This window comes from Erythrolamprus reginae, chromosome 1, assembly GCF_031021105.1.
Source record: "Erythrolamprus reginae isolate rEryReg1 chromosome 1, rEryReg1.hap1, whole genome shotgun sequence".
In the NCBI taxonomy this organism is placed as follows: Eukaryota; Metazoa; Chordata; class Lepidosauria; order Squamata; family Dipsadidae; genus Erythrolamprus; species Erythrolamprus reginae.
In genome coordinates, this window is record NC_091950.1 from 23,560,017 (window position 1) to 23,582,363 (window position 22,347).

At 38.9% G+C, this 22,347-nt stretch overlaps 1 protein-coding gene across 1 annotated transcript in view; it reads left to right on the forward strand.

Moving 5' to 3' along the window:
- The window catches only part of UNC13A (unc-13 homolog A), a 251,953-nt gene that overhangs the window by 181,578 nt on the left and 48,028 nt on the right, over positions 1 to 22,347 (forward strand). The window contains exons 25-32 of the mRNA XM_070736771.1: positions 7,805 to 7,873; positions 10,736 to 10,825; positions 13,308 to 13,442; positions 15,030 to 15,163; positions 15,324 to 15,409; positions 16,739 to 16,865; positions 19,670 to 19,766; positions 21,769 to 21,912. Of these exons, the coding sequence (XP_070592872.1) occupies positions 7,805 to 7,873; positions 10,736 to 10,825; positions 13,308 to 13,442; positions 15,030 to 15,163; positions 15,324 to 15,409; positions 16,739 to 16,865; positions 19,670 to 19,766; positions 21,769 to 21,912 (882 nt within the window). The remainder of the gene's footprint in view (positions 1 to 7,804; positions 7,874 to 10,735; positions 10,826 to 13,307; positions 13,443 to 15,029; positions 15,164 to 15,323; positions 15,410 to 16,738; positions 16,866 to 19,669; positions 19,767 to 21,768; positions 21,913 to 22,347) is intronic.

Sequence of the window (22,347 nt, forward strand, 5' to 3'; positions counted from 1 at the left end):
ATTTACAGCCCCTGCTTATGAATGAATGTATGCTGAATGGGAAGTATGTTGGTGGACTGAATATGATTAGATTAAATTGGGGGTTTTAGACTGTTTGTTTTAGTTTTATTGGATTTCAGAACTGCATTTTTTCATATGTTGTAAGCCGCCCCAAGTCCTTGGAGAGGGGTGGGATAATAATAATAATAATAATAATAATAATAATAATAATAATAATAATATACCTGACTGGTGATGAAATACAAAATCCAGCATAGTGATCTTCTTTGCTGTGTTATGTTGTATTATTATTATTATTATTATTATTATTATTATTATTATTAATTTATTAGATTTTTATGCTGCCCCTCTCCGTAGACTTGGAGCGGCTCACAACAAGATAATAACAGTATAACAAATCTAATATTAAAGACATCTAAAAACCCAACATTAAAACCATACAACACAATCATGCCATGTGTAAACTATATAAGTCTGGGGGGCAGAGGGGGGGTATAATAATAATAATAATAATAATAATAATAATAATAATATACCTGACTGGTGATGAAATACGAAATCCAGCATAGTGATCTTCTTTGCTGTGTTATGTTGTATTATTATTATTATTATTATTATTATTATTATTATTATTAATTTATTAGATTTTTATGCTGCCCCTCTCCGTAGACTTGGAGCGGCTCACAACAAGATAATAACAGTATAACAAATCTAATATTAAAGACATCTAAAAACCCAACATTAAAACCATACAACACAATCATGCCATGTGTAAACTATATAAGTCTGGGGGGCAGAGGGGGGTATAATAATAATAATAATAATAATAATAATAATAATAATATACCTGACTGGTGATGAAATACGAAATCCAGCATAGTGATCTTCTTTGCTGTGTTATGTTGTATTATTATTATTATTATTATTATTATTATTATTATTATTATTAATTTATTAGATTTTTATGCTGCCCCTCTCCGTAGACTTGGAGCGGCTCACAACAAGATAATAACAGTATAACAAATCTAATATTAAAGACATCTAAAAACCCAACATTAAAACCATACAACACAATCATGCCATGCGTAAACTATATAAGTCTGGGGGGCAGAGGGGGGTATAATAATAATAATAATAATAATAATAATAATAATAATAATAATAATAATAGACTGGATAATTAAACCTTGAAGGATCTTGTCCTTGCTATCTTCTCTCCCTCATAGAAAAGGAAAGATTTGTCCAAAAAAGAAGTTCCAATATTGAATAGGAGTGGCAGTTTCCAATGAAAAGGTTGTAAAAAAAAAACCCAGATCACAAACAGGCAGAGATTTGATTGTATCATGGCTGCCCATGTGAATTTAGGAGGTGGGAATTGTCTTTGTTTTATCAATAAAAATCAGGGGATGATGCCATGGGAATCATCCAATGGGAAAAGCTGGGGCTAAAAACCTTCCACCCTTCTTCTGCTTGACTGCAGGGTCTTAAGTGGGCTTTAAAAGTGGGCGTGGGAGCATTTCCTCCCCTGGAGCCCCTGTCTTCACATTCCCCTCTATAAAATGCCCCTAAATCTCAATGAAGTAGATGGGATGCTGGTGACTGCCTCTAAATCTCAAGTGTTTTAAAGGGGAAAGCCCCCAAACCATACTTCTAGATCAGGGATCTCCAACCTTGACGACTTTAAGACTTGCGGATTTCAGCTTCCAGAGTTGAGGTCCACAAGTCTTATTTTCTAATTTTCATATTACTAATGTGACCAACTGTGAGCAAATTTTTCATCTAAAGGGGGATTCAGATTTCCATTCTGCAGCTGAAGTCCCAATTAGACACCAACTCAGTCAAGAACCTCGGGATACTAATAACTAAAGATCTAAGTGCCAAAGCCCACTGCAACAACATCACTAAGAAGGCCTCAAGAGTTGTTAATCTAGTCCTACGTAGCTTCTGCTCTGGCAATCTCACACTCCTTACCAGAGCTTACAAAACTTTCGCCAGACCCATCCTAGAATACAGTTCATCTCTTTGGAACCCATATTGCATCTCAGATATTGACACCCTTGAAAATGTCCAAAGATATTTCACCAGAAGAGCCCTTCATTCCTCCACTCGAAACAGAACACCCTATGAAACTAGACTTACAATCCTGGGTCTCGAAAGCTTAGAACTACGACGCCTTAAACATGATCTAAGTATTGCCCACAAGATCATATGTTGCAGTGTCCTGCCTGTCAAAGACTACCTCAGCTTCAACCACAACAACACAAGAGCACACAACAGATTCAAGCTTAATATTAACCGCTCCAAACTTGACTGTAAAAAATATGACTTTAGTAATCAGGTGGTTGAAGCGTGGAACTCATTACCGGACTCTGTAGTATCATCCCCTAACCCCCAACATTTTACCCTTAGACTATCCATAGTTGACCTCTCCAGATTCCTAAGACGTCAGTAAGGGGCGTACATAAGCGCACTAGTGTGCCTTTCGTCCCCCGTCCTATAGTCTCTCCTATATCTCGTATTTCTTCTCTACTATATCCTCTATAACCTTCATGGTGTATTATTGTGTATTGGACAAAATAAATAAAAATAAAATAAAAACTAGATCCTCTACTTGGTGTGTGTGTGTGTTAGAGAGGTGGATTATCCAGTGAGGTTCTTTACATGGTTTGCCCTGGAGGAAGTGACCTTGAGCTGTGGTTCTCTTTCAGATGACAAATGCCAGTATGTCTTTTACTTCTTCTAAAGCGTCTCTGAAATGCATCTTCTCTCTCTCTCTCTCTTGTGCACTTTTAAAAAGTCAGCTAACAGAGGCTTGTTCACACACCTTTCAAAGCCAGTGACTTCTAACTTCATGGCTTCGTCTGACCACATCATGTTCCCTTAAATCGGGAGTCTCCAAATTTGGCAGCTTTGAGACTTGAGGATTTCAACTCCCAGAATTCCTCAGGTAGCCACACTGGCTGGGGAATTCTGGAAGAGAAAACCCATAATGAATATTATTATAAGCATAAAATGTATCAGGAAAGACTTCATGAACTCAATCTGTATAGTCTGGAGGACAGAAGGAAAAGGGGGGACATGATCGAAACATTTAAATATGTTAAAGGGTTAAATAAGGCCCAGGAGGGAAGTGTTTTTAATAGGAAAGTGAACACAAGAACAAGGGGACACAATCTGAAGTTAGTTGGGGGAAAGATCAGAAGCAACATGAGAAAATATTATTTTACTGAAAGAGTAGTAGATCCTTGGAACAAACTTCCAGCAGACGTGGTTGGTAAATCCACAGTAACTGAATTTAAACATGCCTGGGATAAACATAGATCCAGCCTAAGATAAAATACAGGAAATAGTATAAGGGCAGACTAGATGGATCATGAGGTCTTTTTCTGCCGTCAGTCTTCTATGTTTCTATTAACATAGAAGACTGACAGCAGAAAAAGACCTCATGATCCATCTAGTCTTCCCTTATACTATTTCCTTTACATACCAATATGTACTTGACAAAACAAATAAATAAATAAAAAGTCTTTAAAAGTTGCCACCCTTGGAGACCCTTGCTCTAAATCGACAGTTTCCATCACTGTACGTGAAACTATTATGGGCTAACCGGTCCACACAACAAAGTTCACACCTTTTCGGATGGGGAGGGGAGAAAGGGAACCCAAAACTCTCCTCATTGTGACCGAGATGTGTCTTAACAAGCCTCTGGATGTGCTTCTACACCTAGCCAGTTTTGTCCTCTGGTTAAGGTCTGTGTGGGCCTCTCCCCGTTTTATGTGTCTTGAGTCACCGCTGCAAAAAGTCGTATTGTTTTGATAAAGCAAATGTTAGGTTGTGTACAAATCTTGTTTCTTTCTTCTTTTTTTTCCCTCTCAGAGAGCCTAAAAAATGGGTGTTTCCCTCCCCCCCAAAAAACCAGACTGTGTCGCTTTAACCCTCTGTGTGCCGTGGCCGGTGCTAAGGCGTGCTACGGAGCCTATGTTTGCCGGATGCGCATCTGTGCTCTTTTTTTTGCAAGGATCGCTTCTCGTTGTCTCTTGTGCCTTAGGGCTAGAGGAAGAGGCAGGACAGGGGAAGGGGTGGACGGAGGGAGGGAGGGGGTGGGAACAATGTCCCGGAAGGGGAGGAGCCAGAAATGCATGATTGCAGAAATCAGGTTGGGATGAGGTCGGGGTGGGGGCAGAGGGAGTTTGGGAGAAGCAAGTAAAGCGGGCTAGTTAGGAGACCTTGTATATTTTTACATGGAGATTGTAACACACACACACAAAACCATCACTATGCACAAAAGACATCCTTTGCAACAGTAAATTTTAAAAAATCACACATGGAGTAAAACATCATGTCAGATTTTCTGAAAGAAAATTTGGTTCCCTTAAAATTTTATTATTATTATTATTATTATTATTATTATTATTATTATTATTATTATTATTATTATTTATTTATTATTTATTTATTATTTATTAGATTTGTATGCCGCCCTTCTCCGAAGACTCAGGGTACAAAAGTAACATAACAACAAATCTAATTAATTAAAAGTTACTACTAAAATCCCATATATAATTAAAAAACAGTCAACCAATTCATTCACAACCACACATTATCCTTAATTATGTCATCCAAGGAGAGGTTTCTCAAGAGCATTGAAATACTACCATGGGAAATGCTCAATTGGTGGGTCAGGGCGTCCGCTGCAGGGAATGTTTTTTAAAAAGCCCTGAAGGTGGCAGTGGTGAGTCATGTAAAAACGGGGCTGGGTTTCAGCTGCATGGGCAGGGCTGCCATCTTGACTTTTTTGACCCCTCTGCAGAGGTCCCTGTTTCTGTTGACATTGGCTAGTCCATATTTTCTAGCACTTGGTCTAGCGAGGAACAGATTCCTTGAAGAGGCCAAACGCAGCCAATTTCTTCATCAATGAAAGAAGTTAAACTCAGATTTGATTTGATTTAATTTATTCAACTTCTATGCTGCCCAGTCCTCTAGGACTCGGGGCGTCTTACAACAATATAAAGCAATACAATAGCACAATCATAAAAAGAAGTCAAACATCAACAGTAAATTGAAAACCTCATTATAACCCTAACAACCCATTATAAAAACCCAAAAAAACCAATCTAACCAACATACATACCAGGCAAACATAATTTGGGCACTTCTGATGTTAGAGTTCATGGCCCCCAGGCCTGTCGACCTAGCCAGGTCTTAACAGCTTTTTGAAAATAATAGTAAATAAAATCAATAATTATTAAATAATAATAAAACAATTATTAAATAATAATAAAACAATTATTAAATAATAATAAAACAATTATTAAATAATAATATCAATAATTTAATGATAACAGTAACAATAACAACAACAACAATAAAATAATACCCACACTACAGCTGCCAATTCTTTAGCTGGTGCCAAAATATTAATTATTATTGCTATTATTTTGGTACATTTAAATATTCTGTTTTTAGTTGTTGAATGAAATTGATACCTGAAGAATCTCTAACTTTCTATTTTGTTTTTTTACATTTCTAATTTCATGGGTAATTTACGTCAACTTTCCGTTTCTTTTACGTTTTTGTCACTGCAGGATACATTTAAGCCACATCATTTTTCATAAGTAAAATGACACAGAAAATAAATCCAGGTGCAATTATTATTATTATTATTATTATTATTATTATTATTATTATTATTATTATTAATTAGATTTGTATGCCACCCCTCTCCGTAGACTCGGGGCGGCTCACAGCAGTGATAAAACAGTATACAACGGCAACTCTAATATTAAGTCTAAAATAACAATTTTACATTAAAAACCTTAAAAAGGCTAATGCATCAAATCAAACATTAAATAAAATGATTTATTGTGCAGCCATTAGGTGGATCATAATAATTTAATAATGAATCATAATTTATTAGATTTGCATGCTGCCCCTCTCTGAAAACTCGTCCCATCAGTTCCTGCAATTTATTTTCATTAATCACATTCATCTTTATGTCCATAATTTCGAAATTGAATGTGTTCCACCATGTACCGGTACCAATTTTGTATTGTCCATTTTGTTGTGTCCTTCCAACCTAAAACTATTACCGCTTGGGCACTTTCTGTAGCTGCTTTTTAAATTTCTCTAAATTCTTCCATGCCGGTCTTTTTTTTTTTTTTACTAATACTGCCATTTCTGTTGTAATCACTCATTTTATATTTAACATCCTATTAATTTCCTCTTGCACCTCTTTTCCAAAATTTCTGCACTGCCAAACACTCCCAAAACATGTGCACAAACACGCCGGCAAAGATCCCTGACTACTTCAGCTTCAACCACAACAACACAAGAGCACACAACAGATTTAAACTTAATATTAACCGCTCCAAACTTGACTGTAAAAAATATGACTTCAGTAACCGAGTTGTCGAAGCGTGGAACTCATTACCGGACTCCATAGTGTCATCCCCAAACCCCTAACTAACTAACTAACTAACTACATACATACATACATACATACATACATACATACATACATACATACATACATACACACACACACACACACACACACACAAACGGTCAACATCTATACTTACAACATGATCCTAACGTACACTTTGAGTCTTAGTGGCGGGGATGGGTCTGGTTTCTTAATATCACTGAGCCATGTTAAAAATAACAGCAAGTGGTGATTGCGCCCCAGTAGCCAGGAGGGAGTTTGTTTGACATCAGCCTGGCAATTTGGCAAATGTTTTATGCCGTGTGCGTGGCTGTGCATGGCCAGTGTTATTAAGAAACACAGCAATAGCCGGGACTAAGCCTCAGAAAGCCAGAGATGGGAGGGTAGGGAAGCACAGTTAAAAGGATGGGAGTTAGCCTATGTGATTGGATTGGGGAAGACTGGGGTGCCCTAAGGGGTGGTTATTTTCTAAAGAACTGTTTTGCTCTTTGCATGCAATGTCGCACCAATGCTAAGTCCCTTGTCTCCTCTGCTTTGCTCAAGAATCCTGGGGAACTGCGGTACTCATGATGGCAGGAAATCTTGCTCAATACACCCCAATAGGTTAAATCAATCCTAGCCAGGTAGATGGAGTTGTGACCAGAGTGAGTCATCTTTCCCAGGGTTCCAGATATCAGCAAAGAAGAAATTTGGGGCTACAGGTTGCCCATCCCTGGATTAAAGAATCAAATCTGATTTTCCATTTTTGTCTCTTTACAAAAACAAAACCAGAACAAAGTTCTGGAGCTTATTACTATAGCAGTGAGCATTTACAACAGCATCTTTAAGAGTCAGATAGTCAAGTAGGATTGTTCCCTGATAAAAGTGGGCCCAGTGCCGAGGTTTTGCCAAGTTCACAGATCCAATTTCTTGGATCGAGGCATAAGCAGCTAAACCAGGATTCCATAAAGAGAGAACTGGGATCTCCAGTGGATTGCCATTTGCTCCAAAATGTGGACGTCTTGCTCTGTCTCTGTAAGTCTGCAACAAAACTGTAATTGTGTCTCCACCTGGAGTGTTCCTCATGAAACGGAGATGGTAAGGGTAACTTGGAGGGACGTGTTGGGGTGGTGGGGGTAGGATTCTTCCGACTAATGTCCAAAAGAAGGTAGGCCAAATATGATCGTTCGTAGGTGTCTTTTTTAGCTTTGCATCACTCAAACAACTGCCTGCCCTAAAGTTCAAGGATGATTCCTTAATCTTGATTATATTAACTTGATAAAGCCTGAACCAAGTGCAAGTGGGGCATGGTGGGAGGGGGTTCAAGGTCCCGCTATTTTAATTTCATTTACCTGCTTTTGGGGCTCTCTCTTTTTGCAGAAAGAACGGTTTGTCAAATTGCTGGACCAGCTACACAATTCCCTGAGGATCGATCTCTCGATGTATCGGGTAAGGAGAGGCATTTGCTTAGAAAGGGGAAACAGGTAGACTCTTTGAAGTAATCAAAGGCCAGTTTCTTGAATTTTCATATCCAATTAATAAATTTGTTGTATGAAAAGAAATCCTCTTTTGAGGATGTTTGTTTATGTAGATAACAAGGAGAACACAACAACAACAACAACAACAATAATACAACAGTGTTGGAAGGGACCTTGGAGGTCTTCTAGTCCAACCCCCTGCTTAAGCAGAAAACCCTACATCAGACAAATGGTTATCCAACATCTTCTTTAAAACTTCTAGTGTTGGAGCACTCACAACTTCTGGAGGTTAGCTCCACTGATTAATTGTTCTAACTGTCATGAAATTTCTCCATAGTTCTGGATTGCTTCTCTCCTTGATTAGTTTCCACCCATTGCTTCTTGTCCTACCCTCAGGTGCTTTGGAGAATAGCTTGGAACATACATACATCCATCAATCTATCCATCCATCCATCCATTCATTCATTCATTCATTCATTCATTCATTCATTCATAGAAACATAGAAGACTGACGGCAGAAAAAGACCTCATGATCCATCTAGTCTGCCCTTATACTATTTTTTGTATTTTATCTTAGGATGGATCTATGTTTATCCCAGGCATGTTTAAATTCAGTTACGTCTGCTGGAAGTTTGTTCCAAGGATTTACTACTCTTTCAGTAAAATAATATTTTCTCATGTTGCTTTTGATCTTTCCCCCAACTAACTTCAGATTGTGTCCCCTTGTTCTTGTGTTCACTTTCCTATTAAAAACACTTCCCTCCTGAACCTTATTTAACCCTTTAACATATTTAAATAAGGTTCATACATTCATTCATTCATTCATTCATCCATTCATCCATCCATTCATTCAACCAACATGTTTATATGGTTACCAACCTCCAAAGGCACTCTGGGTGGTGTAGAAAGATAAATCAAAACCAAAGTCATTGGTTCATTTTTCATTGAAGAAAAATCTAGTTGAAATGCCCCACTTAAATCTCAATATTAATCAAAAAAGCAGACCAACCTACACATCAGAACTCTGTTATTCTGTATTTTGCTAATTTCATGGCCTCAGTGCCTGGAGGAATCACCAGGTCTTCATGGCCTTCCAGAAGTCAAATCTGTCCATATTTCAGAAGGGAAGTAGTCCCACAAAATAGGGGCTGTGATACAGGAGGCACACTTCCTAGAACCCACCAAGTCATATCGCTTCCCTAATATAGTGTCCAATCAGGCAAAACTATCAGAGAGACATGGATCGAAAGATAATCTGTACTGTACAGGGCATTTGTGGAAAGTACATTAAATGACCTTGAAAAAGATAAGCCATTCACAGAACAATAAGGCAAGAGAGCAAATTTGTTGTAGTGGTTAAGGCACTAGGCTAAAAACCAGGGGACTGCAAGCTTTAATTCCCCTTTAAGTATGAAAGCCGGCTAGCTTTCATACTTAAAGGAGAACTAAAGATGATGCCTGGAACTCGCTATCAGACTCTGTAGCATCATCACCCTAACACCCAAAACTTTATCCTTAGACTATCCACTGTTGACCTGTCCCGATTCCTAAGAGGTCAGTAAGGGGCGTGCATAAGTGCACCAGCGTGCCTTCCGTCCCCTGTCCTAATGTTTCTCTTTTACTAGTATAATGCATATAAATATTATATCTTTGTATACCACCAATATGTACTTGACAAAACAAACAAATAAAAGACAGATAGACAGACAGACAGACTGACAGGCAGCTGACTTTGGGCCAGTTACACCAACACTCTGCAGTCTGCATTTGTTGCCGATCAATTTCCGATCACAATTCAAAGTGTTGGTTATGACCTATAAAGCCCTTCATGGCATCGGACCAGATTATCTCCGGGACCGCCTTCTGCCACACAAATCCCAGCGACCGGTTAGGTCCCACAGAGTTGGCCTTCTCCGGGTCCCGTCGACTAAACAATGTCATTTAGGCGGGACCCAGGAGAAGAGCCTTCTCTGTGGCGGCCCTGACCCTCTGGAACCAGCTCTCCCCGGAGATCAGAACTGCCCCCACCCTCCTTGTCTTTCGTAAAGTTCTTAAGACCCATTACTGCCGTCAGGCATGGAGGAACTGAGACATCTCCCCCGGGCCTATACAGTTTATACATGGTATGTTTGTGTGTATGCTTGCTTTTAATAATAAGGTTTTTAGTGTTTTTTAAATTATTAGACTTGTTCTTACATTGTCTTTGTTATTGTTGTGAGCCGCCCCGAGTCTACGGAGAGGGGCGGCATACAAATCTAAATAATAATAATAATAATAATAATAATAATAATAATAATAATAATAATGTTACTCATCTCATAGGATTGTGGTGGGGAAAATAAGAGGAGGAAGGGGTATTAGGGTATATTTGCCCCCTTGAGTTGTTTTAAAAAAAAACATGATTTTAAAAAAAAAATTAAAATCAAGCCCAAAACAATCTGAGAAGAGGAAGAAATGAAAGAAAGACTGTTGTTAGTCAGGGTCAATTCAGTTTGCTGTGAAGGTTTTTTGACAATAGCATTTTAAGCATTTCACATGGATAGGGATGGGGAATAGCTCATTGGTTTAGTAGTGAATGTGGGGACGGGGAGCCTTTTATCACCACCAATTCAGGCACCCCCAGCACTTGTAATTTCCCTTAAATTAAAACCAAATGTCTTTCCCATCCTTTTTTTCTGTTGATCTATGCAGAACTATCTTATTAAGAATAGTATTGCCAGAAAGTAGTCCATAAATATTTTTCCAAACAGATTAAAGGCAGTGGTATAGAGTGTAGGTTCACAGATGAATGAAGACATATCAAATGATGGTTTCAATTTCTCCTCTTTCTCAGAACAATTTCCCTGCCAGCAGTCTTGAAAGACTGCAGGACCTTAAATCAACAGTGGACCTCTTGACCAGCATCACATTCTTTCGGATGAAGGTAAATCTCCAGTTCTCCCATCCTGGGAAGATGGGAGGCAATGTCATTTTGTGCTGCCTTCATTTCTGGTACTGCTTATTGTGTGATTTAATCTGGTTTAGAGTTGTGCAAGAATTGCCCTTCCCATTGTTCCAACGCTGCAGAAATAGCCCAACCAAATTCAGATCTCTCTAACTCTAGGCTCGATCCCAAGAATGACTCAGAAAAACAGAAGCTTTACAATAACATGCTTGTTGGTAGTTATGGGCGAACCCAACGGTGTTTGGGTTCAGCAAGTTCGGATGAACTTTACGCAAAATTAATCGGAACGGGGAATCTCTCCCACAAAGAAATTCCGGGGGCGGAGCTTTGACATCACCGGCAGGTTGCTAAGGACGCCAAGGAGATCACTTCCTGGATTCCATGGAATCCAGGAAGTGATCACCTTGGCATCCTTAGCAACCTGCCGGTGACGTCAAAGCTCCAAATTCCGAACACGACCCCGAACTTTGCCCGAAATTTGAAAAAAATTCGGTATACCGAACACCGCAAAATTCGGTACAGACCCGAATTGTGCGGGTTCGGTTCGCCCATCACTACCTGTTGCAACAAGAGATGTTCTTGGTAATTAAAATAATAGGATTGTTTGCTTTCTGTTTTAAAAATCCAATGAAAGGGATCCTACCCCCTCCCTAGAGAAGCTCTTCCTTGCCAAGCTGTTCTTAAGTCTAAAAAGCTTTTTTTTCCCCCTACATTAAAGTGACATTTACTTTTCTGTATTGTGTGTCCTGCATAGTGAGTTGAAAGTTTACAGGTCTTTGACTTGATTTGGGTGATGCTCTTCCAGGTACTTCATATTCCCCTCAGATCTATGGGCTAAACATAGAAACATACCGGTAGAAGACTGACGGCAGAAAAAGACCTCATGGTCCATCTAGTCTGCCCTTATACTATTTCCTGTATTTTATCTTACAATGGATATATGTTTATCCCAGGCATGTTTAAATTCAGTTACTGTGGATTTACCAACCACGTCTGCTGGAAGTTTGTTCCAAGGATCTACTACTCTTTCAGTAAAATAATATTTTCTCATGTTGCTTCTGATCTTTCTCCCAACTAACTTCAGATTGTGTCCCCTTGTTCTTGTGTTCACTTTCCTATTAAAAACACTTCCCTCCTGAACCTTATTTAACCCTTTAACATATTTAAATGTTTCGATCATGTCCCCCCTTTCCCTTCTGTCCTCCAGACTATACAGATGGAGTTCATTAAGTCTTTCTTGATACGTTTTATGCTTAAGACCTTCCACCATTCTTGTAGCCCGTCTTTGGACCCGTTCAATTTTGTCAATATCTTTTTGTAGGTGAGGTCTCCAGAACTGAACACAGTATTCCAAACGGGGTCTCACCAGCTCTCTATATAAGGGGATCACAATCTCCCTCTTCCTGCTTGTTATACCTCTAGCTCTGCAGCCAAGCATCCTACTTGCTTTTCCTACCGCCCGACCACACTGTGAGACTGTCAGAAATCACTACCCCTAAATCCTTCTCTTCTGAAGTTTTTGCTAACACAGAACTGCCAATACAATACTCAGATTGAGGATTCCTTTTGCCCAAGTGCATTATTTTACATTTGGAAACATTAAACTGCATAACCAGTGTTTTCAGTCTTCTCTTTTAAGACTTATTTTCCAATCATCTCTTATGCCTCGTTTAGTCTGATGTTTCTTAAAGCAGGCACTATATTAATTAAGGGCTTCTAATAACTGGCACCCTTTCTTATATCGCATCTCAGACATTAACACCCTTGAAAATGTCCAAAGATACTTCACCAGAAGAGCCCTTCACTCCTCCACTCGAAATAGAATACCCTACGAGACTAGACTTTCAATCCTAGACCTAGAAAGTCTAGAACTAAGACGCCTTAAACAAGATCTAAGTATTGCCCACAAGATCATATGCTGCAACGTCCTGCCTGTCGGCGACTAATTCAGCTTCAACCACAACAACACAAGAGCACACAACAGATTTAAACTTAATATTAACCGTTCCAAACTTGACTGTAAAAAATATGACTTCAGTAACCGAGTTGTCGAAGCGTGGAACTCATTACCGGACTCCGTAGTGTCATCCCCAAACCTTCAACACTTTACCCTTTCATTATCCACGGTTGACCTCTCCAGATTCCTAAGAGGTCAGTAAGGGGCAAGTACAAGTGCACTCTAGTGCCTTCCGTCCCCTGTCCTATTGCTCTCCTATATCTCCTATACCTTTCTTCTATTCCTATATATCTTCTTCTATTCTTTCATTGATATGTTCTATTACTAGATCTTCTTTTCTATTCTTTCTTAGATATATTTTACTATGAGTATCTCCTCTATAACCTTCATCATGTATTTTACTATGTGTATATAGATATATACCCACTAAAACCCTCATTGTGTATTGGACAAAATAAATAAATAAAAATAAGATAAATAAATAAATATCGCTGTTTTGTGCAGGTCCAAGAGCTGCAGAGTCCACCACGAGCCAGTCAGGTGGTCAAGGATTGTGTGAAGGCCTGCCTCAACTCGACTTATGAATACATCTTCAACAACTGCCATGAACTCTATAGTCGTGAATACCAAACTGATCCAGTAAGTGGGTTGGCACTTTATTGTAGATGCCTTCGGCCACATTGGCAACTTCAAATTTCGATTAATAAATGCTCTGTCTTAAATATTGGTAAATGTATAATGGAACTGGAAAAGGTACCAAAAAGAGCAACAAGAATGATCAAGGAAATGGAGCCCCTCCCTTATGATACCAGATTGCAACGCTTTGGTCTCTTCAACCTTGAAAGACGGCGTTTAAGGGGTGACTTGATCGAAGTGTATAATATCATGCATGGGATAGAAAAGGTGGATAGAGAAAAATTATTTTCTCTATCACACAATACCAGGACGAGGGGGGCCCTCCCTAAAGCTCATAGGTAAGAAAGTGAGGACAAATCAAGGGAAATATTTCTTCACCCAGAAGGTCGTTGGTTTATGGAATTCACTTCCAGAAGAAGTCGTGACAGCTGTCAGCCTGGATCGCTTCAAGGCAGGATTAGATAGATTCATAGATGCCAAGTGTATCGGTGGTTATTGAAACGGATGTGCATGTGCCGCCTCTATGTTGGTTAAGGCAGGCAGGATTCCCTTGAGTACCATTTGTTGGGGGTCGAGGGAAAGGGAGGGTCTTGCCTTCTCCTTCTGCTCAAGATCCCCATGGACAATTGGTGGGCCACTGGCTGACACAGAATGCTGGACTTGATGGGCTTTGCCCGATTCAGCATGGCTCTTCCTATGTTCTTATGTTCTTATCTAATCAGAATGTCAAGTATAATCTAGATGGAATTGATCTAGCACTGTGCTCCATGATGGTGAACCTATGGCATGCCTGCTATAGATGGCACGCAGAGCCATTGCACTAGTTCAGCTCCAGCATGGATGTGTGTGCCAGTCAGCTAGTTTTTGGCTCACACGGAGACTCTGGAAGGGTGTTTTTACCCTCTTGAGGCACCAGGGAAGCCTCTAGAGTCTGAGGAGGGCCAAAAGTGGGCATACCAGGCCCACTGGAAGTCAGGAAATGGGCTGTTTCTAGTCTCTAAAGGGCCTTTTCGGGGGCAGGGGAGGCCGTTTTCACCTTCCCCAGGCTCCAGGGAAACCTCGGGAGCCTGTGGATGGCAAAAAACGGGCCTACCGGGTCCACCCAAAGTCAGGAAATGGGGGGCCGTGGGGGGTCATGTGCACATGTGCAGGGGATGGGGTAGAGCGGGGGGGTTGTGCATGCATGCACATTGGGCAGAGCATATGGAGGGCATTAATTATGGGTGTGGGCATGCACATGTGTGTTATCGTATAATTGGGCTGTAGAGGGGTCATGTATAAGTGCACTAATGTGCCTATCGTCCCTGTCATTGTTTATTTATTTTTATTTATTTATTTGTCATGTATTTTTAGATTATTCCTGTTTTTGTTTCTGTTTGACGGATTACAATAAATAAAAAATAAAAATGTTGACTGGGAAATAAAAGGACTGGAGAAGTGATGAAAAGCATCACTTGGAGGAAGGCTTCTAATCTAATGATGCCTTACTCAGTATTCATGTCTCTTTGATCTTCTACAGGGGGACAGGATAAGTTGGCTAAACTAATGTGTATTTTTTCCTCATTCTCCCTTCCCACCCAATCATCCCAGACCAAGAAGGGTGAAGTGCCACCAGAGGAACAGGGTCCCAGCATCAAGAATCTAGACTTTTGGTCCAAGCTTATAACCTTGATAGTATCAATCATCGAGGAAGATAAGAACTCATATACACCCTGCCTCAACCAGTGAGTACATACCGAGTGGGCTCAAAGGAGAGAAAAGAAAATGTGCAAATCATTAATCATTATTATTATTTATTAGATTAGTTCCCGATCATTAGCGGGATTCAGGCATTTTAGCGAATTGTTCATGTTGACATGAAGATTGCATTTGAATTCTTAACAGGTTCCCCCAAGAGCTGAACGTTGGAAAGATCAGTGCAGAAGTTATGTGGAATCTTTTCGCTCAGGACATGAAGTATGCAATGGAAGGTGAGCCTTCTTGGGGTCTTCAGAAGAGGCTGCACTACTTATTATAAAAATATTATATTATTATAAAAATATTCTCATGTCTCCCTCTTTCCATTTCTTTTGGACTTCTGGTCTTTCTGGAAAAAGAGGATTGTGCCCAACAATAAGCCCAGCTCAAATGCACATTAAAACATTTTCAGAGGAGACTATCCACCTTCCAATTCATTCACAGGTTTATACCTTTACATCATTTCTGCCCTCGCTCACAGCTCTGTGCAATCCAGCAATGAGTTGCTCCCAATTTGGCCCAGTTCTAAGAACTGGTAGCGCTTGCGTTGGAAGGCTCCACCCACCTACCCGGGACACTCTGCCCACCTGCACAGAATGCTCCGGCCACCCACCTAGGACACTCTGCCCCTGCCTGGAATTCTCCGGTCACCTGCCTAGGACTCTCTGGCTACCCGCCTAGAATGCTCTACCCACCCACCTACCCACCCACCCACCACCCAGGATGCTACGGCTACCTGCCCAGGATCCTCTGCCCACCCACCCAGGATGTGCAGAAGCATCGTGCATGAGCATGTGCAAACCAGTAGTAAAGAGTTTTAGAACCCACTAGTGGTGCATTCCCCATCTATCCCCACTTTACTTCTATTGCTTCCCACAATTTGAACATAAGAACATAGGAATAGCCATGGTGAATCAGGCCAAAACCCATCAAGTCCATCATTCTGTCCTACTAATTGTCCATGGGGATCTTGAGCAGAAAGAGAAGGCAAAACCCTCCCTTTCCCTTGACCCCCAACAAATGGTGCCCAAGGAAACCCTGCTTGCCTCAACCAACATAGAGGGGGCACTTGGACATCCAAATTTGCTTTTGGATCTTATTTATTTTATTAGAGTTGAAATGGACCCTGCAGATCATCAAGTCCAACCTTCTGCTCAACCAGGAAACCCTACACCTCCCCAGCCAGATGGCAGCCCAATCTCCTCTTGAATATGTCGAGAGTTGGGGCATTCACAATCTGCTGGCAGGCCGTTCCACTGGTTGATCGCTCTGACCATCAGGAAGTTCTTCCTTATTTCCAGATTGAATCTCTCCTTGGTCAGCTTCCATCTGTTGTTCCTCATCTGGCCTTGTGGTGCTCTGGAAAATAGTGTGACCCTCTCTTCTCCGTGGCATTTTGTTTTTCCATAATAATATTTTTCCTTTCTTGTTTTATCCATAATAATTCTGCTTGGCTAACTCACTACTCAGATCCTGAAAGCTTGTTGCAAGAATTGTGCAATTCCCATCACTTCTTACTTCTTTCTCTTTCATTCTCTCCTTCTCTTCCACTACGATGTTAGAGCATGACAAACATCGGCTATGCAAGAGTGCTGACTATATGAACCTGCACTTTAAGGTGAAATGGTTGTACAATGAATATGTCACAGATCTCCCTTCTTTCAAGAGCCGGGTTCCTGAATACCCTGCGTAAGTCCCTTTATTGTTTCCTCATGCTTATTCACAATATAAATGTGAACTCCTTTTTTCTTCTACCCTTATTCTTTCGTCTTTTTTTTTCTTCCTTTTTTCCCCTTTATTTTAGCTCAATTTAAGTTAGAATTTAATTTTTTTTACATATTGCTAAATATTTTAGATGTGTTCTTATTTACCACTATAATTGATATTTTTAAGTATTTTATAGATGGTGTTAAACAACGACAAGATTGTTTCTTTTCATTTTTTTAATGCTTAAATATAAAGATGACTTCTACTCTGAGCGGAGCGACTGTAGCTCCACTAAGTGTTGCATGTTATGTATGTCATGTTTGTCTATGAAATTTAATAAAAATATATTTTTAAAAAATAAAATAAAATACACTTTGATCTTACTTACCATAAGCTGACTTTGAAAATTTCTGACCTTCCCAAACTTTAAATATCTACCTCCAAGAATATATTTAAAGTTTGGCAAGCTCAGAAATTTTCAAAGTACACTCATTCCAAAAGAATATTGAGTTGATTTTTGTAGTGTTGAGCAGAATTATTCAAGATAAAAGATACACTTTTATTCTTGAAAAAGAATCAGAATCAGAAGAGAAGAGAAGAAAATAGAATTCTTTATTGGCCAAGTGTAATCACATTTCACAAAAATGGTAGAATTAGAAAATATACTGCTCAAAAAATAAAGGGAACACTCAAAGAACACATCCTAGATCTGAATGAATGAAATATTCTTACTGGATACTTTGTTCTGTACAACGTTGAATGTGCGAAACAGCAGGTGAAATTGATTGTCAATCAGTGTTGCTTCCTAAGTGGACAGTTTGATTTCACAGAAGTTTGATTTACTTGGAGTTATATTGTGTTGTTTAAGTGTTCCCTTTATTTTTTTGAGCAGTGTATAACTGGTACAGGTTATATTTATTTATTTATTTATTAGATTTGTGTACTGCCCCTCTCCGAAGACTCTGAGCAGCTTACAAATCTAATAAATAAATATATACTGTATATACTCAACTCACGACCAAAATTGAGTCCAAAATTTCTGTTGATAAGTGAGCCATTTGTTAAGTGAATGTTGCTCCATTTTATGACCTTTCTTGCCACAGTTATTAAGTGGATTGCAGTTGTTAAGTTAGTGACACAGTTGTTAAGTGAATCTGGATTCCCCATTGACTTTGCTGGTCTGAAGATTGCAAAAGATGATCACGTGAATAGAACAGAACAGGCAGAACAAAATAGAATAGAATTCTTTATTGATCTGACACATAAGGAATTTGTCTCCTGCGCATTATAAGCTCACAGTATATCTATAAATAGCACGTAATAGGTCATATGTCATATTGATAGCCCAACCAAACTGACCCCAGGACACTGCAACTATCATAAATATGAGCCAGGTGCCAAGTGTTTGAAATTTGATGACATGATCTCAGGGACACTACAACGGTCTTAAGCATGAAAAATGGTCTCTAAGTCACTTTTTTCAATGTTGTTATAACTTTGAACAGTCACTAAACGAAAAGTTGTAAGTCAAAGACTACCTGTACAAGGTATAACAGTGGAGAATTCTTAAAAATCAGTTCTTGCTTGGCATATAAGTCCAATCAATCAATCAACAAACAAACTGCTTAAGGCTCTTCCAGCAAGCCTGGGGCCATTGATTAAATGAGGTATTATCTAGATCCGGCCATGAGAGATATGTATGCTTTTAATGGATTTTAAACTGTCTTTTTAGATATTATTCTTATTGTTGTAAGCCACCCAGAGTCCTTAGGAAGTTGGGTGGCTTATAAATATATCAATCAAACAAACAAACAAACAAATAAATGGTAGGAACTGTACTTGTGAGGATCTAAGGGCAGGCCTCATATTCTGCCTTTTATTTATTTATTATTTGGATTTATTATTTGGTGCCTACCCATTTCTCCAGATCAAGCCGTTCAGTGGCCCCACTTCAAATTATTCAAATTGTTTATCTGGTTCTGTTTTATTTCTCACCATGCACCAATTTTCAAAAGAATATTCTTTGGTTCAGTATACATACATGCTCAAAAAAATAAAGGGAACATTCAAATAACACATCCTAGATCTGAATGAAATATTCTCATTGACTACTTTGTTCGGTACAAAGTCATCGTAGAGGAGCGGTATACAAATCAAATCAAATCAAATAAATAAATGATTAAATAAACAAACAAACTTGAATGTGCTGACAACAAAATGAATTTGATTCAGTGTTGCTTCCTAAGTGGACAGTTTGATTTCAGATAAGTTTGATTTACTTGAAGTTATAGTCTGTTGTTTAAGTGTTCCCTTTATTTTTTTTGAACAATATATAAAAAGCAAGTAATGTGAACCCTTGTGATCAAGCAGAAGCTTGGGCAGCCAACTCTCAGGATGCATTCATTTGAATTTCTGCATTAAACAGGGGGCTAGATCTCATGGTCTCAATGGTTCTTTCTAACTAATATTTTAGGAGAAAAATTCTAGAGATCACCCTTTTTCAGTATTTAGAAAAATGATGCCAGATTCTTTAGATTTCTTCAGAAAGTGCACTAAGAAATGTTATGCTTCTAGAGCTAAAACTTGTAAGAGGAAAAACTAAAACGATATACTATTTTTTACTTTTCTCTCATTAAAGAAAAAACTAAATTCTTTTTATCCTGTTTTTAATTAGATTTTTAGAGCTCGGTAAGTCCTGATGAAAAAACTGACCAAAATTCTCTTGAGTTGGCTACGGTAGATTTTCTTCATTTTAACCTTACACATTTTTTCATTTGTTTCTCTAGATGGTTTGAACCTTTCGTTATCCAGTGGCTGGATGAGAATGAGGAAGTGTCACGAGATTTCTTGCACGGAGCACTAGAACGGGACAAGAAAGATGGGGTAACGTATCAGGCTGAAGATTTGCATCGGGTTTCATCAGCGCTGTAATTATAAAAATGAAAACCAACAGCCTCAGAACTGAATTCTGTTGGAATATAGCCCTTTCTGGCAACTTTACGTTAGCAAACGTTAGCAAAAACCTCAGAAGAGAAGGATTTAGGGGTAGTGATTTCTGACAGTCTCAAAATGGGTGAACAGTGCAGTCAGGCGGTAGGGAAAGCAAGTAGGATGCTTGGCTGCATAGCTAGAGGTATAACAAGCAGGAAGAGGGAGATTGTGATCCCCTTATATAGAGCGCTGGTGAGACCACATTTGGAATTCTGTGTTCAGTTCTGGAGACCTCACCTACAAAAAGATATTGACAAAATTGAATGGGTCCAAAGCCGGGCTACAAGAATGGTGGAAAGTCTTAAGCATAAAACATATCAGGAAAGACTTAATGAACTCAATCTGTATAGTCTGGAGGACAGAAGGAAAAGGGGACATGATCAAAACATTTAAATATGTTAAAGGGTTAAATAAGGCCCAGGAGGGAAGTGTTTTTAATAGGAAAATGAACACAAGAACAAGGGGACACAATCTGAAGTTAGTTGGGGGAAAGATCAAAAGCAACATGAGAAAATATTATTTTAATGAAAGAGTAGTAGATCCTTGGAACAAACTTCCAGCAGACATGGTTGGTAAATCCACAGTAACTGAATTTAAACATGCCTGGGATAAACATATATCCATCCTAAGATTAAATACAGTAAATAGTATAAGGGCAGACTAGATGGACCATGAGGTCTTTTTCTGCCGTCAGACTTCTATGTTTCTATGTTTTGATGAAGGCATATTTTAGAAAGAGCTAGTGTCGCATAACAATTAGCATGTCAAACATTTATCCGCACAACTTTGCAAATATTATTATCTTATAAATTATGAATATTCTGTTAATTCACCAGTATTCCATCTTTCACTTCCATCACAGAATGTAAGCTTTGAGAACAAAAAGGTCGCAAGTTTTGTTCTTGCCATCTCTGGATAAGGCTAGAAAGAATTTTTTTTAAAAAAATTCAATAATTCACTGTCAGAATAGGCAAGAATAATTATTATAAAGTGTGGGGGGAAATTTATGATTAGTTAGAGGGGAAATACATACAGAGGCTATGTAATCAAGGAAAAAAGAAACAGAAAGAAGGGGAAATAATTTGGTCAACCCAGATGACGCAACTACGGTAGTTTTGGAGGCAGTATTAAAGAAATGACATATACCTAAAACAAGATTTATGTGTAGAAATATAAATATGTGGTTAATAAGAAATATAAAATTTTCCAGTCTGTTCTGGTTAATTATTTTTTATTTATATTATTATTATTATTATTATTATTATTATTATTATTATTATTATTAATTGGATTTGTATGCCGCTCCTCTCCGTAGACTCGGGGCGGCTAACAACAGTAATACAAAACAGCATGTAAATCCAATACTAAAACAGCTAAAAAACCCTTATTTGTAAAACCAAACATACATACAAACAAACATACCATGCATAAATTGTAAGGGCCTAGGGGGAAAGAATACTCAATACAACAGAATTATACCACTCAGGGAAGGACATAGGGAAGAAAGGAAGTAAATTGAGAGGGAAAGAGGAAAGGAGGAGAAGGTAGAAAGGGGGAGAGAAAGTTTAGTAGTAGTTGGGAGAGGGGGAGAATGAGAAGCGAGTGAAGAAAGAGAAGAGGAACAGACATTAATATGATTTAAATCAAAGTAAGTTAAGGATTGTTTGGATAGATGCTCACAATGTATTGTGAGTTAATGGTATATGTGTTGCAACATTATTTATTACTGATATAAATGTGGAGAAAAATAAAAAACTTTTTATTAAAAAAACCCAGAATAGGCAAGAATGAGTTCAGCAAGATAAATGTTCCAACTCAGGCATTATCCGTTTCCTGTTTTCCCTCTCAAAGAAGTTAGCTTCTCATTCAGTCTCATTCTTGGGTCTCTTTCCAGTTCCAACAAACCTCAGAACATGCCCTTTTCTCCTGCTCCGTGGTTGATGTCTTCTCCCAGCTCAACCAAAGCTTTGAGATTATCAAGAAATTGGAGTGCCCCGATCCACAGATTGTAGGCCATTACATGCGCAGGTTTGCCAAGGTAAGGAGCAGTTCTTCTGCTATGGCCACTACTACAGAACAACTACTGGCGTGTGCTCAGGGCTGGGTTCTAATTACCTTCCCTACCAGTTCACATTACTTCGCTCATGCGCACGCCCCTGTCATGTGCAGAAGCCTTTGTGCATGCACAGATGGGGGTTTTTGTAAGCCCTGGCAACCAGAGGACCGGTTTGGGAGTGTGGACTGCCAGTCATTGCTATTGGTTTGGTAAGCAGTGCTCAATTTCCACTACCGGTTCTAAACAACTTCTCCGAACCGGCATCAACCCACCACTGCGTGTGATTATAATTTCTGCCTTTGAAACGATAGCAAGGAACAACTCTTAGAGAAGTTGACCAGCCAAAGAATCTTCTTTCTGAATTGCTAGGAAGATCAAAATACCTTCGGATTTGATCTTGTGATTTCACCTTTTTAT